Consider the following 18,729-nt stretch of genomic DNA (forward strand, 5'->3'; position numbering starts at 1 on the left):
CCCCCTATGAATGAAATATTAATACTAATACGAAATAGTACCATTGCCATACTATTAATATGAATAGTCAAACTAAAAAGCAGTAGAAGTCCACAGCAAAAGTAAAAAACTATTACATGTTTATTAATCTGTATAAAAAATTTAAAAAAAAACAGGACACAATTCTTTTTAAGAACTATATCAAATTATGAAATACATCGAATAGAACGTACTAAACGTCAATGTGAAATGATTTAGGGAATAAATCTGAACAGCGGCTCAGTAGATTGAACAGAGAAAATTGACTATTAAGACAGTTAATGTTTGTCACAAACCTACATTTTGAACATATTGTAATACAGTTTTTTAGGAGGGAAACCTCTTTATTTGTAATTCTTTGAAAATGAAAGGAAAAATGCATTTGATCATTGCATTTTCATTTTTACTCAAGAAACAACATTAAAAAAAAAAGCTAAACAATTGAAATGCTGTTTTGTTTCGCACAGTATTTGCCTGGAACAAACACCTGCAATCCTCAGCTTTAATATCAGCCTTTATTCTAAAAACTGAAAAGCGGTTTTATGAAACACTTTGGTCACAGCCGGGTGAAATATGGTGAATGAGATTGTTTACTCTCCTGACTGACCGTAAACAATAACAGCCATTTGAATGATTTACTGGTTTTACGACACCAACAAAAATGTACAAAACTGGAACAGCTGGTTTTATGTGTGTGAACACAATGTCCACGTTAACGACCAGCGTTTACAGGAGCACTGAGCGAGCGACGTCGCCGAACAGAGAAGTGATTGTTCAGCTAGTTAGTTTGCAAGCTGTTTATCAGACGGGTCAAGGCTGTCGGTTATTGTTTGCGTGCAGCCACTGGGGCTTCTCCTGCACGTGGAGGACGGGGAGGTTGCCCTCGCTGATAACTGTCAGCGGACTGGAGTGTCAACGCTTGCATCAATCATTTCTGATCAATTCACCCCTTTGTGTCTGTTCTTCCTTCCTTTCTTCCTCAGTTTTTTAAAATCTTTTTTATTACCCTGTAATTACAGCTTATCTGCAGCGGTAAACTGGGCCCCGCCACTTCCTTATCGCTCTGGCTGGGCAGAGCAAGGGTCTCTTGAGTAAGAAGACACAGAGAGAACACAAGGACGAGCGAGCGAGAGAGAGAGAGAGAGAGAGAGAGAGAGAGAGAGAGAGAGAGAGAGAGAGAGAGAGAGAGAGAGAGAGAGAGAGAGATGCTGAAAGGCTTTACATATGCCCTCTCTTCTATAACAGACAACCCAAAACGTTTTATTTTTAATTTTCACCCTTTCACACCGCCAGGCTGATAAAGAAGAAAAACTGGATTACATGGATTAATTCACATTTACTGAATACTGATAGTTCAAGGTTGAGGAACTTCTTTTTTACATGCATTAAAATTATAGGAACGTTGCTTTTTATTTACTAATCTGCCAAGTTAGTATATATTTGCATATTAAAATATGAACCTATGTTAAACCATCAATTATTGTATTCAAAACCATTTATTTTTCCTTGAACCATCCCCCCATCATCCCCATATTCACCCCCCTTATGTTGCCCTGGCTGGTCAGTGTGCGTGTGTGTGTGTGTGTGTGTGTGTGTGTGTGTGTGTGTGTGTGTGTGTGTGTGTGTGTGTGTGTGTGTGTGAAGGGCGACTGGGGTTAGGGAGTAGACCTTGGCCTTGTGGTCTGACCCCAGAGAAGAGACTGGTGTCTGGGTCTGAATGCCCTGTCTGACCTCGCTGTCACAGCCTTTGTGCGTGTGTGTGTGTGTGTGTGTGTGTGTGTGTGTGTGTGTGTGTGTGTGTGTGTGTGTGTGTGTGTGTGTGCGTGTGCTTGTCCATTTGACAAGATGCTTTGTGTTTACGTCTTTGTGTGTTCTGTATGTTACACCATATGTCTTCCTGTGCTTGTTTGCATGCACTCTTATACCTATTCGGGCCACCTCTTTATATTTAACTATTTGAATTTCTACATACATAAATATATATATGCATATCTGTACTTATCTGTGTATCTGTGTGTGTTCGTGCGTGCATGTGTGTGTGCGTGCGTGCGTGCGTGCATGTGCGTGTGTGTGTGTGTGTGTGTGTGTGTGTGTGTGTGCCTCTCATCAACCTCTCCCACTGTGTGTTGTGGGGGGCAGGGGAGCAGGGCTCTGGCCAGACCAGACAGAAGTGACAGGTATTGATCATCGTTGTTCCAGTCAAGCAAAGACCCTCTCAAGCTTGTGTGCTTTGGGGAGAGTCCTGTCTGCATCCAGGGGGAGAGACGGAGGGGGACAACCACAATCAATGTCTGATCCTCCTCTCAGAGCGGCGGGGTCAGTTTGGATTCACCTCTCTTTCTTGTTCCTTACTGACAGTGGTAAAATAAGATATGTCAGTAAAACCAACATCCAAATAAAGAAAAACATCAAAACGTCAATAGTCATGTTTTCGGTGTCTTCAGTCTAAAACACACCGAGAAAATAACTCTCATGCTTCTGATTGAAAAGGGCAAAATGTAGTGAACAATCTTATTCAGGAAAAAGGTCTTGAGACTACGTTGTATTTTGACTTTGATGCTCAACCTGTGAAAACCCAAAAAACACCTCTCCAAGATAATTAGCCTTATTGAAAGTTTCCTAATTTGTAACAAACAATGCAAAGGAGCAAAGACTATGACATATTCCGGAGGGAGAGTTGCATACCTCAGGCTTTTCACCCAGTTGTCCTCGGTGCTCCACAATCCCCCATCCCACCTCCTTGCCCTCACCCTTTCCACAGACAAATTGATTTGCAAGGGTCCGGAGCTGGCGAGCCCTCAGAGCACCACCTTTTTTGCATATAGAGCGCTGCGGGGATAGCACAATGACTTGGTCCAACAAAAGAAGAGAGGAGAGAGGGATGAAGAGAGAGGGAAAAGAGGAGGGGGAGGTTTGTTGGGGTGGTGCGTATTTGCGGGTGGGGGTTGGTCGCACCAGGCCAAACTCAGCAGGACAGGGAGAACTGGCTGGTTCAGAGGTCCACAAAATTCACCAACACACACACACACACACACACACACACACAAGGATACAGCCATGGACACACTCACAGACACACACACTCACATATACACACTCCAGTGCCCTCATGCCCTCAGCCCTCCCTCCTTGTCCCTTTATCCCTGTCTGGTTGGAAAGGTCAGTGCATGTCTGGGAAAAGGGGTCCCAGGATCCCCAAACCCCTACACACACACACACACACACACACACACACACACACACACACACACACACACACACATGCAACAGCCCAGTCAATTCATTTTCATGTGAATTTGCCGTAATTCACCAATACTGTACACACTTACATTAGAAAAACATTGACAGCAAAGTGTTTTTGTGTGGCGTGGTGTGAAGGGCCTAAGAGAAATTTATGTGGTCAGCCCCCCACCCCACTCCCCCCAGACAGTGCACCTCCCTATAACCCTCCCCCCCCCCCTCCTCCCCCTCCCCCCTCATCCATGAAAGACGAGAGTGAACACATTCAGATGGAAAACATCGTCCATTGTGTTTTGCCTCCTCACGATGTAAATAGCTACACTGGCTAGCAGAAATGTGCAATTGTAGCAACAGCAGATAACAACACAGTCATTGTCAGTGATGTCATATCTACTGTCACGTGACCATTTCTTTTTGACTTCCACATGTACAACAATACGTAACAGTATGTGTGGATGCGCCGGTACACTTAATGTAGCTCTGCTTTCCGGTCCGCTCTCCTCTCAATACGACACTATTAATATAAAGTACTTTATGCACACACTTGTGTCTGCATGTATGTGTGTGCGTGTTTGGGTGTGCAGTGAGATGATCTGCTGTCTGGCTCTTTTCCTTTTTCCCTGATGCCCCTGAGACACTGCATCATGCACGCACACACACACACACACACACACACACACACACACACACACACACACACAGAGTCTACAATAGAGAGGGAAACCCTCCTTCATGAACCTCCCGACCTGGAGCCCTATAGAGCCTACCAGGACAGGGAGGGAGAGAGACTGCAGGCCCAGCTGGGGTGGGGGAGGAGAATGAAAACCTCCCCTCCTCTCTTCTCTCCCTCACCTCACCCTCTGCTCTCTGACCTGCTGTGGGGAGGAGGACTTGCCATGTCTGGTCGACAGGGCTGTGGATGAGTTGTCCAGCACTTGTTTCTGGGGACTTCTGTTGTACGATGCTGGTTAATTGCAAGACCGAACCTAAAGAGTGACACATCCCATCCATGCAGTGCAGTTTGGACCCCCTTGCCACTTACTTCTTCATTGCACAAGTGTACGGATATAATAAACAAATACTTTCATCTTACACTGAGCAGGCTTTCCAACCCAAGACTGGAGTTTAGATTTTGATGTGCTAATTTTGCTCAATAGTAAAAAAATAAATAAAAAAAGGTACATATTTAGTTTTTACTGTCAACTGTCAAGCAACTTTTGTTGAATTGGCATGACTCAGTTTATAGTGACACTGACAGTTTTTTTACATTTATATTTGATTGGATTAAATGCTGAAGGACAGCAAAGAGGAAGTGAAATAAGAACAATTTGCAATCGCTTAGTGTTATTTTCAGCATTACACCCACCAACACTGCAGGTAAACCATCTAATGTTTTAGCCAAACGACTCACAGATTACCCACCGTCTTGGAGTGTGTGTGTCTTCTATTGAAGTACCACTGATGACGTGTGTGTGAGTGGATACAAACTCCTAACTAGCACCTGATCTGTTTTCCCCTTGCTGCAAAATATTTGTTGTTAGGAACTGACTTTAGACTAATGATGAATTACAGCAATGAGCAAGTTGTCAAATGTAGAAGCATTGATAAAAAAGGATACATGAGCAGCAGAAGTTAAACTTTGCATTATATCACTTTGCTGAAGCACACATTAACAACGTATACATCATAGAGGAAATGATCAGCTGAATGAATTTACTTACACATAACCTCGATCAGAACGTCCCGCTTGTCAAGAAGGTGTCGAAAAGGTAAGCTTGATTACAAGGTGATGCACAAGGACTACTTTATGGTTCTGAGTTCATATGCAATACTTAACCTTGTGATACAACGCAATATATTTACAATATCTCCTTATCCAGGTCATGTTACAGCTCACCTGATGATGCCTAGTCCACGTCACTCTACAGACGAGTTTTTAGAGGTTCCCGACAAAAACTCAAAATCAGAAGCAAATCTGCGTTAGCCAGGCAATCACGCATTAACCCCCGAGCACAGTGTGTGAACTGTAGAATGATGGTGCAGCGCAGAGACATTCAAGATATCGAGCACGCTAAATAAATGCACCTGTCAGGGTGTTAATAATCAGGAAGCTATATGGCCAATGAGAGCGTGAGACACGGGTTGAGGGGAAACCTAGCGGAGGGCTCGCCTGGACCAACAGGACCTACATCGTGTGTGTTTGATATGTGGCACCTCGGGTTAGATCATCGCATGGATACACATAAAATGACCGATCTACAAAAGGTTAATTATGTAGTTTCATGCAGTAGCTTCAGATTACGTCTTCGTCTACTTTTTCAGTGTGCTTGCGTCTCTGAGTGCAGCTGCCTGGAGGGAAAGATGTTTCAGACAAAACAGTGACATGGACCCATGTCAAGGACAGATAAGTCTCGAAAAGAGAGAAAACGAGAGCGGGGGAGAAGGCGAAGGCTATATTGTGTCTGAACAAGTTGTTTGTCAGTAACATTGATGGAGTGCCAATCGCTTTGTCTGGGTGTTTGTTTGTGCAAGAATTTGTTTGGTTGTGTGTGTGTGTGTGTGTGTTTGTGTGTGTGTGTGTGTGTGTGTGTGTGTGTGTGTGTGTGTGCGTGTGTGTGTGTGGTTGTGTGTGTTAAAGTGTGTTTACATATTTACATATCAGTGCTTCCAGTGAATGGGAAACAGGGTCAGTGTTTACCTGGCCCTTGATCCAGGTTCACACACCGTAAGGGTTTCTGCTGGTCCTGCCCCTGATCTGGGTCACGGGAGACCCCATTCAGGTCCGTTCCATCCCCAAGAACCCCCCGCTGCTTCACTGCTCCATCCTCGTCCCAGCAGCCTCTCACTGCTCCATGCCAGGGATTGTTTCCAAAGATTAGACTTAATATGAATATCCATAAACAGAATGGGACTCCCAGACTGTGAAAGCTATCAAAGACATATTTGCATCTAATCCTCAAAGAACCTCCCTCCCACCCCTTACAGAGAGCTCGCTACCCCCTTTCGGCCCCCCAAAAAATCCTACTAAATCTCCCCCGAAAGAAACCTCAAACCTGCCATCCCCCAGCCCCAGAAACCCTCCCCTCTTGCCCCCCGGACCATCCCATCCATTTCCCAACCGTTGGGCCAGACAAGACCAGACCAATTCTGTTGGGGATTATTTGGCTTAGTGATGAATAATGGATGACCATCTCCCCTCTGGCTCTCCACCACAGCAGCACCTCTCAATTGGCCTTGGCATCGAGCCATTCACCGGCCTGTCTGGATGGCTGCTTGGCCGGCTGGCTGGCTACCGGACCCAGGAGATCTACACAATGATTGCAATATTGGGAAAGTATGGACAGAGTATTAGTTCTGAATATTGAGAAAAATGTTTGTAATAATTTAATGACGTGAAGACAAATGTATAATATGGAGACAGCTATTTAGCAAGCACAGTTGTGGATCATTTGTGTGAGTTGTATAATGTAAACAATTCAATTTTCCAACAATAAAAAGTTTGTTGTTTGCATTTGTTTTCCATCTTATTCACTCTCATTTGAAAGTGTATCTCCATCCTTGAAATATTTACGAGAAAGCTGCTCACAGAACATAAAATTACTGAAAGCCTTTCAATAAATTAAAATACAAACTGCTGGTCTTGGACACTCAGTAGACCACGGGGGCAGAGAGAGTGTTGTACAGAGCGTGGGAGAAAGGCCTGAACATTGTCCTTGCCCTGAAAAGCAAGGAAGCCACTCTTCTTTTATTCCTCCTCTCATCCTTGTTTTGCACTTTATCTCTTTTCATTCGCTCTGCTCTCCGTCTTATTTTCAATGGAGCACTTGGGGCCAAAGACATGTCAGTGCTGTGGGTACACACACACACACACACGCACACACACGCGCACACAAGGACACACCTGGGCATAAGAGCGCCAAGTGAAAGGAGACAAGTTCATCCAAAGGGCCTGGCTAACAGTAACACAGGAGGGGCCAAGTCCCATTGTGCCCCAGGTCCGCTCAGAAGCTTCTTACCCCTCAGTTTTCCTGAAGACAGACTCCCAAGGTGCAATTCGACAAGATGTTTTTTGTACACTCATTATTTGTGACCCTTTTTTGTCTTTCATTTTCTTGTTTTACGGCTTTGTTTGTTTGTTTCTTTCAGGCGAGGGTAGAGTAGCCTTGGGTCTTTTGACGACAGCTGTGCTGCCGAGCGCTGCATAGAAACAACACAGTTCAGCACAATGACTGACAAGCGCTTTGTAGGACAGGAGGCCCACAATGAATGTGTCCCCACTAAAGACCACCGGTTGGCCCTATAAAGACCAGAATATTAGAGGCCGCCTGGTCCAAGAGAGTCGGCCCCGCTCCTGCGACCCCTTGGTGCAGTTTGGACTGCGACCTCCGTCCTGCAGGATGGCAACATGTGGGCAACTATGTGGGCGCTCTTGAGTGAAGTCTGTGGACAGAAAACTAAAGACCGAAAAAGGAAAGATGGGGTGTGGATGAAAAACTTTATTGTTAAGATTTATTTGAGTTTCTGAAAGAGAGCGAAAGATTTGAAGAAATAAACAGAAAGAGAACAGAGAGAGGGGGCGGGAAATATCAAACAATGTTGTGACACAAACTTTTTAACTCTCCCTCTCAAAATGCACTCGTGGACCCAGAGGAAAACTTCCAAAACATACAAGCCCATGCACCGAAACTGTAAATACTGCAGGCAGGAGGAAGTATATGCTAAGTGCATTAAGGTCAGTCTGGCAGGTCAAGCATGTGACTGTGGCCCCGCAGCCCTGCTTCCCTTCCCCCTCGTCCTGCTCTCTTTGACCCCTGGGCCTCAGGAATTAACCAGGAGTGGCGGGGCAATTCTCAGAAACTTTCAGACACTTCCAGAGCCCTCTCACCCCTTTGCCCCGGCCAGTCTTAGCCTCTGTCACCCCTGCAGCAGCTGGGGCAGCTCAGAGAGCTCTGCTGGCCCCCACAGTGAGGGTCAGGGCTGCCATATACACCTTTAACACACACAGGCACACAGAGGGACACACACATGAGGATATGTATTACGTAAATATAGATAAGAAAGGACAGGGAGCGGAAACATATGTATTCCTTTTTTACACCAAATACCAATGTCTTCAACTCTTCTACAATATCTGAACATGTTTAGATACAGGGGAATAGTTGACTTATAGCTGATAAACCAAGGTTAAGCTATGGATTAGGCAACTGTAAGACATGGTTACGGTTAGGGAAAGATAGTGGTTACGTGTACAGGTGACATGACCTTGGTGTCCACAGGGGTAGCTGCAGCACTGGACACTAAATGTCAAAGACAGGAGAAAAAATAGTAACAACTCTAGAAAAGTACAATTCTTATATACTTTAGTTAAATACCAGCCAAAATCAATCACTTTGAAAATCCCAACTGTCCTGAGTGACATAGTTTACGAGCTATAAATGATGTATTTACTGAGTTGCTGTCGTGTCCAGCCTTAAGTGACACTGAAATATAGTGGCATAAAGAGGCCAGAGGATGAACTTTGCCTCTTTATTCACAGGACCGTAAACAGGCGCCCTACTGTCTCCCACTGCACACACAGCATACAACTCACATACACATAGACACACATGCAGGTGCACTGAAAAGCACACACAAGTCAGAGGGCACTGATAATATGACCCTGTTTAACTGATCGTATAAATTCTGCCAGCGGCGTTGCACCTGGAGAACACACACACACACACACACACATGCACACATGTGACGGAAAGATATGACCATGAGCATACACTAACCCAGTCGTGTGCAGACACATGTGTGCGAGTGCATACACCCGCATGTATCTGCCTGTGCCACATGTCCACATGTAACAAGACATGACTCGCAAACATACAGTATTTGGCAGTAGCGGCTGCAAACCCCCGGCTTCAACAGTCAGAACACAGTGCCACTCTCGGATCGCCACGCCCCGCGGTTCAAGGTCAGATCAGTCGCTCCCTGGAATCTGCTGCCTCTGTCCCGCCCCACCTCCCTCACCCGCTGACCCTCCCCTCTCCTTTAACCACCCATGCTTTGGAATGAGCCTCCCCTGCAGTGTGCCAAAGGAAACCCCTTTGGCGATAGACCAACCACATACTGATACTGTACAATGCAGCTGAAATAGTGCTGACATGCACGGGGCTGGCACAGGGCTCATGTGTTAGCGGACACACTGTACACACACGAGTAATAGGAGGTAGAGTTTTTAGGAATGTCACAAACAAACCCAAAGGTCAGTAATAAAGGCAATACCTTAAGGCTCATATCTGATTGCGCACCATGAAACCCAAAGAGTCCACTCAATTATGGTCAGCGCAGTTTTCAAGACATTCCTTCCCCCTCAACCCCCAGCCCTCGTCCTTCTTTTTTCACTCCAGGGTCAAAGTTTTCACCTTATCTGGAAGCCATCAGCAGTACCAGTCCCACCTCTGTGACTCATTTAGTTGAAACTGTTGCACGTCGTTAAAATCCTTCTCACTAGGTCTGAGAAGTAGGAAAAAGGAGAAAAAAATCTCATCCACGGATGTTTAAAGCAATACTTCACAAGCGAGGTAATCCGGGTCTCTGCCAAGATTTTCACTGCCAGTTACAGCACATATTGTCTAGCGGGCAGACCACGACTCAGATGTTGTGAAGGCGAAGGAGAAGGAGGAGGAGGAGGAGGAGGAGGAGGAGGAGGAGGAGGAAGGGGGATTCTGCTGTGATCCAGTTTACTATTTTGGCTGGGGCTTTCTTCTCGCTGTGTGGTCATGGGGAGATCGGTGCAGCCAGCAGGCACAGAGGACACTGGCTGGCCACAGCCCGACACAGAAGCCACATGGCCAAAGAAAGAAAGAGAAGGAGACAGAGTTAAGACAGGGAGAGGTGTAAGGCGAAAGCCAAGTAGAGCCATAGGGTGAGGAATGTGGGTGAGGTTATTCTGGTTTTATCTTTTATCTTCTCACATTTACTCACTCTCCTTCCTCGTCTCTTCTTCCTCTCCCTCGTGCTTCTCAAACACTCCCTCCTTGCTCTTGCACTTCAACTTCAGCCTGATCAAACTTCAACTTAAACCTCGTCCCTCTATCCATCCCTCTGTCCCTCTTTTCTCCCCCCCCCCCACCCCCCCTCTTTTCTCAGACAGACACAGCTACCCTCCTGGACGTTTCCTTTCTGCCGGCCTGCCCCAACAAAGGTGCTCAGTCATGTGAAACCTAATCTTCAGCCCCCCAAAACCTGACCCTTGACCCCTTCAGTCTTCACACAGCCAGAGGGGGAGGGGAGCCGGGGCAGGAAAGGGAGGCTTTTGGGAAAAGGTCACATTCCCGAAGACACTTTTGTGTACACACGTGTGTGTGTGTGTGTGTGTGTGTGTGTGTGTGAGAGAGAGCGTACATGCACCCGATCCATTATGTGGTTTGTGTTCCAGGATCAGCATGTGTGTTTGATTCTGTGTCTGCGTACAAAAGTGCATGAGGGGAAGTTTGTCTGTATACTCCTATGCACTTAACTGCCTTTTAAGTTTGTGTGTGTGTGCTTGTCTGTTGTACAGTAGGTATGAGTGTGCATGCATAGGCACAGTCTATGGGCGAATATGCGCATGTTTGAGAGAAAGCACTTTCAGCCCCCAAGCGTTGCTGCCCATAGACAAAACACAGACTTTGTTTTCTAGCCGAGCCAGACCTGCAAGTCTTGTCTGGGCAGAGCTCCTCTACTTCCACCCTATACTGGCAATCCTCAGATCTTTGTGTGTGTGTGTGTGTGTGTGTGTGTGTTTAAGTGTGTGTGGAGCACAGTGTGTGTATATGTGTGAGGCACTGGGTGTCAGCTGTCCTGGGTGATTAGTGCTTTTATATTGTTCCAAGGAGCCCGGACGAGGCCCCCTCTTCACTGCAGCACAGCACAGCTGCAGTTTGCCTCTCCATCTCTGCTCTTCAGCCTTCCTCTACTCGCTGACACTCGAGGAACGGGCTCGGGCCCAAGAAAAAATTAGCCCGAAACAGAGGCAAAAACTACAGGAAGAGGAATGGACAAAGAAACGAAGCATGACAGAGTGTGCATAATGTGGGGAATGAAGAAAATGAAGTAGGGGAGATAAAGAGGGATGATCCACTGACAGTTGACACAAGGAGGAGACAGAGGAAGGCAGAGGAATAGAGGGAGAGCAGTGGACAGGGAGAAGTGGCATATTAGGATTAGAGAGTCGATTCAACGCGCCGACTCTCTACTGGACAGGATTTCCCCAGCTATGCCTGGGAGGCCTCCGCTGCTTTAAACACAGGCAAGTTAGGACAGAGAGAGAGGTGAAGTAGGAAAAGAAGAGCAAAAGAGGGAGGGGGTCGGGAGGGATCTTATCTTTTCAAGAGTGTTTGTGAGCTAGTTTTTGATTAGCATAATGAACTAATAAATCCTTGTCCTTCAACACACAGCCAGTGTATCCTCCTTAGACTTGCCAGAAATAACACTTTTTTAATTTCTTCAACATCTTGTTTTTACGAATGAAAAACATGTTTGATGAAGAAACTACTCAAACGGGATTGTATGCATTACTTCTGGCATGACAACCTTTTTGAAAAGTCCCCTTTCAATCACCCGATCCTGACTGTTGCCTTTACGAGTTAAGGACATATGTCTACACAAGAAGGAGGAGGGGGGCAGGGCCTGGTAGGCAAGGGCCGTGAGTCTGCTATGGGAAAAGTATGTCTGCTATGCACGGGTTGTTTGGTGGCGGGATTTGTGAGCCCGAGCATTGTTGCTCTCTCGACATTGAACTTGGGAGATCAGAGACAAAGGGGAGGGGGTAACCCCCCTCCTGAACATTATAAATGTGTATATGTGCAAGAACACACACAGGCTAAAAATTCCTTGCTCCCAACACCACCCAGCCACCCCCTCCACTTCCTTGCGACTCTGCTTTATCTTAACTGTCAACACCTGGCCCAAGCAGGAACCTCTCTCTATCTGTGAACTTTAATCTGGCCCTGCTAGGCAAACAGCGGCGGGCTCGGACAAGGAGAGCGATTAGTCTGTCACGTTGCCCTCCAGTGCTTGAGCGGGGAGAGGAGGAAACAGGGAAGGGAAAAGGTCGGAAGAAAAGAGAGAGATTGGGACAGAGGAGGACATATAAAGTTAGACAGCGTAATGAAAAAAACATGGAGGAATAAAAAAAAAAAAGAGCAGTGTGGTCGGGGGAAAAAAAGATGAAGGGGGGGGAGACAGAGAGAGACAAGAGGAGATGGGAGGGTTGCTGGAGATATAACAGGCGCTTTGCTGACCTGACAAGGCCACAGACCAGAGATATGTTGGTGAACTTCCACCTCCTATGACGGGTGATTTAAGCTGAGCCATGCAAACACACCTGGGTGCAGTAGTGCTTGAGTGTGTGCTGGTGGTTCTGGATAGTCTTTTATAGTGTTTGTTTAGTTAGACAGTGAACATGCAGAGCCCAATAAGAAAGAAAACAAATGCAGCAAATTCAGATATGTATGTAATACTTTTTATTTTTTTCAAGACAAAATGGCTGAGTGAAGAGAATAATGCAGACAACAGCTGAAAATAGAGTGGCATCTCCATAACTGAAAAATAACAACAACCAAATCTGTAAGTCGAGCAAAAACTCATGAATGTCAACAATGACCTTCGGTCATCAAACAGAGAAATTAAGCCGTCACAATTCATCAAGAGGGAGAAAAATTAACTGACTTGTTTTGCAGTGACTCTGTTCTGAACAGAGCATGTGTGTGTATAGTCATAATAAATAATGTCGACCAATGCCGTAAGTCAACTTCAAGTTCAGTTCAGAACAAATAGCTTGAGAGTAAATACAGAACACAGGATGAATCAGGCTGAAAACTCAAATGTACCTCAAAACCATCAGCAATGATAACATGTACCAAACTTTTTTTTTTTATTCTATGATTTATTTAGAATATGCCTTGCATATGAGATGTACCATATTTAAATTATAAAGCACCATGGTTATTTTGGCAATGAAAAAAATTCAAAATGACAACAAAAAACAAAAAAACCTAAATGCTTTTCAGATTGATGTTGGATTGATTGCATATGACAAAAGGTCTTTTTCAAAAACGGCTGGAATGTTATTAGGTGGTACATGTTCAAGGACAGTAAAAAGTTGGCTACCGAGAAAACCCAACAATAGCTTGTATTACTGCATATAAAATGGCAGGAGAGAAAAATATATAAAACAAACTAAAAAGATATGTACAACCACCTGTTTTTACCTCATTGTGGTCTCTCCAGCGGGACTGCCTGAAAAGGCCATTACATGACCTTTCACCCTTGGGGGAACTCCACAACATTTTATTTTTCAAAAACAAACTTATTTTCAAGCATACAAATTATTCACACTATATTATCCTGCCAAATTAAGAAAATATACGGTGGCAGCTTGTTGGGATTTTTTTTCACTACAGAAAAAAGGGTACATTGAAACCTTTAAAGAGTACAGGCAAAACAGTTAAAAATACAGGCTCCAACATAAATACTATAAGTGCCTACACTAAGTGAACATTAATTTCAAATACCATTCTAAATACAGGAAAAAAGTAGACCATAAATGTGTTTTGAACATAGGAACTTACATGAGTGTGCATTTTCCTATGTGTTTTAAGTTCTCTCTATATATTCATATATCATAAATCTCTCCCCAATGCAAATTTGTGTTCAACCTGAAGACTTGTGTATAGTAAAGGCAAAAAAGATGAGAGACATGTTCATTACAATTCATTACATAGTGATCAAGTCCCAGATGTCACCAAGACAGAAAAGAGAAACAACAATAAACAATAAAAAAAAAAACTGAAAACAAAATTTAAATAAGATTCTCCCCTAAAGATATTGAAGTGTTACTTTAAAAAAAATCAACAACACAATTTACTTATCTTTTAAAATCAAATTTGTAGACTTTTTTCCTTTCTGTACTGAGCTGTATATTTCTATAGTCGGTATGAAGCAGGATATTTCTATGGCGGTTCCTGCATTGATACCCCCAAGGGCCAAACAAATGTTTGGCTCCTCGGGAGGAGACATGGCTGGCGACAGTTTCTAGTTCAACTCTTTTTTTTCTCTTTTTTTTTCTCTTTTTAATGCAAAGCAATGACACCACACTAATCTGTCAGCATAAGAGCAAGTTTTCCCTTGAGCGTCCGACTGTAAACTGGGAAAATTGAACAGTGCATGTAGGTAGTCCCAGATCTGAAATCTGGTCCTTGTTTTATACTCAACCGACTGTACCTCCGATTAGAGAGACAGATACAGAACCCAAGGCAGAGTGACAAGTGCTATATCATTAACAATGACGGGATGGAAATAAAAAATAATTAAAAAAATACCACAATGAGGTCAAGAGTATGTTAACTGAAAAGAAGCCCAAACAAAATGTGACTCTTAAAAACGTGTGTGGGACGTCCAATTTGTTGAATTCTTTTTCTAAATTCTTAACTCTAGATTTTGACATTTGAAATAGTTTTCAATGAGTTGATAAAACATGTTTCAGATTACTTCAGGGTTTCGAATGCGGTAAAGAGAATAAGCGCTATTAGGACATAAACATTTGAATTGTAGAGACACCTGGTCAACCCACTCCCCACAACCCTTACCCTCCGACACCAGCCCAAACCCCCACCCCCACCCAAAATCTGTCCGACGTAGGACAGTGAAAAAACCCACTCTGTGGTCTCTAAGTGGCTGCTGGCTACACTGCTGCGTGGCTGACACTGAAGAAACATAATTCTGCGATACTTACAAACAAACAAAAACCTGCAAACTCTTAATTTTCAAAGAAAATAAACAATCTGGAAAATTAAGAGCATTACGTTGGTTAAAACAACTCGTCAGACTATACCCTCTCAGTTTGGTACACATGTACCGGAAAACATAAACACCTAAACCAAAACTCTACACACATACTCCTTTTTAGCATGTACCATGCCAGTAAACAGAATCATAATCTGGAGAATAACAATATACATGAGTCAGGCAGATAAATGATTTACCAGAGGTACACATACTCTTTTTTTTCTTTTTTCTTTTTTTTTTCAGCTGGTTCCTTATGCTCTGCTAAGTCACAAAACGACAGGGTTGTACAGGTGCTTGATGCAAGGACCTGCTTATTTCATATGTGCACAAAAATGTCCTGTAATCTTCTATAGCTGAAACTCCGAGCTTATAGCAAAAAGGAGGATTAACTAATGCAGGTAAAATATCCAAGGCACTCTTTGTTGTCATTTTACACCATATTGTTAATTTCATTGCTGTATGTCAAAGAAATATTTAATGGCGCTCGTGCCTAGCATTTCATAGGCAGCCCAATTTCTATATGTATATATTTATATATATCTTATCTCAATCTTGCATGGAAAATCTTTCACAAAGATCAGTTTTAAGTGTGACCCTGCTTGTCTTGATGTTTTGATAATGTGACACTGTCCACTATGTTTGAACACAAAACTGTACATGATATGTAAAACAGTATGTACTGTATGCAGCATGGGTTCTCATAACTAACTTTTTTTTTTTTTTTACATTGAAGAAATCAAAAGTATCAACAGCAACACGTACAACCAAACCCACCAGCCGAGGACAATTTTCTCTCTAAGTAGCCAAACCACACCGAGCATGCCGACCAGTTACAAAAAATACAAAACGTGTAAATTATTGCACAATAGAAAGGCTCAAAAAGTTTTGCGTTTGATGCAATAGTATTGCCCCAATGATGGATCATGCATTCAGCTTTTTCCAGTCGGGGGTGATAACAGGGCTGTACCGTGTACTGGTGTCTAACCCTGTTGTCCTTTCCCCTCACTTATTGGCTAGTTAGCCAGGGTCGCTTTTTAGCCAGGGGAGCTGAGAGAGAGAGCTGCCAGCATGCTGCTCTTTGCCTACTCAGTCTTAATGTCATTAGCCAGAGGGCGGTCGCTGTGCCACTTCTTCATGTGTTTCTCCAGAGTGCTGTATACACTGAAAGGCATGTGGCAGATTTCACATTTGTACACGTCCTTGCCCATCTGTCCGTGGGTCTTCATGTGGCGGGTGAGCTTTGAGCTCTGGGCGCACGCGTAGCTGCACAGCTCACACTTGTAGGGCCGCTCTCCAGTGTGACTGCGTCGGTGCACTGTCAAGTTGCTGCAGTTCTTGAACACCTTGCCGCAATACTCGCAGGTGTCACTGCGGCGGCCGTCCTTGGAGTTCGGCCTGCCATTCCCGCTGCCGCCGTGGGGAGTGCTGGCCCCACTGCCGGTGCCGCTGCGTCCTGAAGCGGCTCGTTCCCCGTCCAGCTCGCCGGGCGGAGTGGAGAAGCGCAAGCTTCCGTTTTCTGACGAGTGCTCAGACGAGGAGGCAAAGGGCGATTGTCTGGAGTCCCCACCTGTAAAGTTAATGAAGGGGTCCTTGAGTTGTCGTGAGGCAGCGTAGCCAGCTAGCCACTGGGAGTAGACGTTCTCTGTGTTTGGGATGGTGGGCGTCTGGGGGTCCAGGTCCTTCTCCACCTTGATGCGCTTGGACAGGGGACTGAGGGAGCCGGGGCTGACCCGACCCCTCAGCAGCTTCCTGGACAGGATGTCAGTGGATAGAGGACCCAGGCCATTGATGGCAATGGTGGTCCCAACTTCTGCTCGGTCCGACTCCAAGGTTGAGTCTTCATCGGCAGGGTCCCGGGACGAGCTCCTGCGGTGTGGGTGCAGGGCCTCGCTGTTCTGGTGGTGGCGGGCCCCTTCGAGCAGCAGGCTGAAACGATAGTCATTCCTTTCCTCCTCGTCTTCGACTCCAGGCTTAGTCTCAATTTCCTCCTCCTCTTCTTCCTCCTCCTCCCCCTCTTCCTCCTCCCCCTCTTCCTCTTCTTCTTCCTCCTCTTCCTCCTCCTCCTCTTCCTCCTCCTCTTCCTCCTCCTCTCCCTCCTCTTCTTCTCCATTTTCAGGCAACAGGCCATTGTTCTCACTCTTGAACTTGGCCACCACTGACTTGAGAGCATCTGTGGCACTGCCTATCAGATCACTGGTGCCAGCTTCGGGGGAGCTTGTAGTCGAGTGGCCGTCATCTGACTTGGCATTGAGCCCCGAAGACTTGCTCTGACAGTGCGTCTTCATGTGTCGCTTCAGTTTGCTGGCCTGGGTGCAGGCATGGTTACACAGGTGACATTTGAATGGCTTTTCCCCTGTGTGGCTACGCCGGTGAACGATTAAGTTGCTCTGGAACTTGAAGGTCTTCCCGCAGAACTCACAAGACTTTGACTTGAGAGGTGTGCCCGGTTGGGTTGCATTGGATACAGGATTGGGGGTGGAGCGTGATCCAGAAGGTGACTGAGAGGTGGAGAGGGGAGGCGTGGCTGAAAATGGAGGCTTTGAACCTGGCTGGAATGGCTGCAGCAGCCGTTGCATAGGGCTGGGCCTGTTAGGGGAGAGTGGTGGGGAAGCCCCGGTGGCATTCCCAGCCAGCTCACGTAGACGTCTAGAGAAGTCCATTGGAGGGGCTTCTAGTGGCACTGAGTTGAGCCTCATCACCCTGTCAAAAGCACTGGGATGGTGGGTTGCCAGGGCTAGGTCATCAGGGCTGAGGTGGTGGCGCGGTGGCGGGCTGAACAGTGGTGGGGTACGGGGATAACGGCCCTCGCGAGGTGTGGATGCCGAATCCCGGCCAGATCCAGAGCCCGGCATCCTCAGGAGGCTGTAAGGACTGCCATTAGCCAAGTGGACAGCATGGAGGGGAGGCTGGGAGGCACAGTCGCCCCCCATCCCAGGAGCTTCCGCCACGCGGGGGGTGAGTGGGCTGCCGGGTTCGCTCTCCAGATAGATGCGGAAGCCGTGGGTGTTCTGGGCATGCTGGAGCAGAAACCAGGCACTGGTGAAGGGCTGCTTACAGGTGGTGCAGATGTAGCTGCTGGGCTCATCTTTATCTGACAAACAAGGGAACACAGAGAGGGAAACTCGTTATTCAATTTCCAATGAACCTGATGAAATAATAAGACAACTTAATGAACAACTAACTGTGGAATCATGAAACTTCAATGATGAAAGTGAGGCTATAAAATATGTAGCAAAATGTTCTATATGATCATCGAGTTCACTCACAGCTATTTTTTTATTTTTTATCTCTGACACTTTCAAAATAAAAGCCCATTACAACACCAATTGTTCTTGGAAAAAATGACGTAGTATTAGATGAAAAAAATGTTTTATTGCGAAAGATAAATACATCTTCCTTCTTCCTTTTCAGATTATTGCGCATGACTGAATCTTAACACACTGTATAATGTATAATTTTAAACAAAAAAATAATTCTGAAATCCTGAACTATTACAAAAATATGCGATAGATTTATTGTGTATTTGAAAAGAAATTCAAACCAGCACTAATTTCCAGTTGGTGTACACTTAACAAGAGAATTAATTCAACAATAATGAGAGATATCTCTGGCAGCAAGTACACAATTTACACAGTTGAGAAGGCATAGCAATAT

At 45.2% G+C, this 18,729-nt stretch overlaps 1 protein-coding gene across 1 annotated transcript in view; it reads right to left on the bottom strand.

Annotated features, from left to right (window-relative positions):
- Positions 1-12,779: 12,779 nt before the first annotated feature.
- Positions 12,780-18,729, bottom strand: part of LOC137793216 (B-cell lymphoma/leukemia 11A-like) — a 35,632-nt gene continuing 29,682 nt past the window's right edge. Inside the window, exon 3 of the mRNA XM_068589238.1 lies at positions 12,780-18,166. Coding sequence (XP_068445339.1) covers positions 16,158-18,166 — 2,009 coding nt within the window. The 3' untranslated portion in view covers positions 12,780-16,157. The remainder of the gene's footprint in view (positions 18,167-18,729) is intronic.

The sequence above is a fragment of the Clinocottus analis genome, unplaced genomic scaffold (genome assembly GCF_023055335.1).
Source record: "Clinocottus analis isolate CAN_PGR_092001 unplaced genomic scaffold, fCliAna1.0.p SCAF_22, whole genome shotgun sequence".
Classification (NCBI taxonomy): domain Eukaryota; kingdom Metazoa; phylum Chordata; class Actinopteri; order Perciformes; family Cottidae; genus Clinocottus; species Clinocottus analis.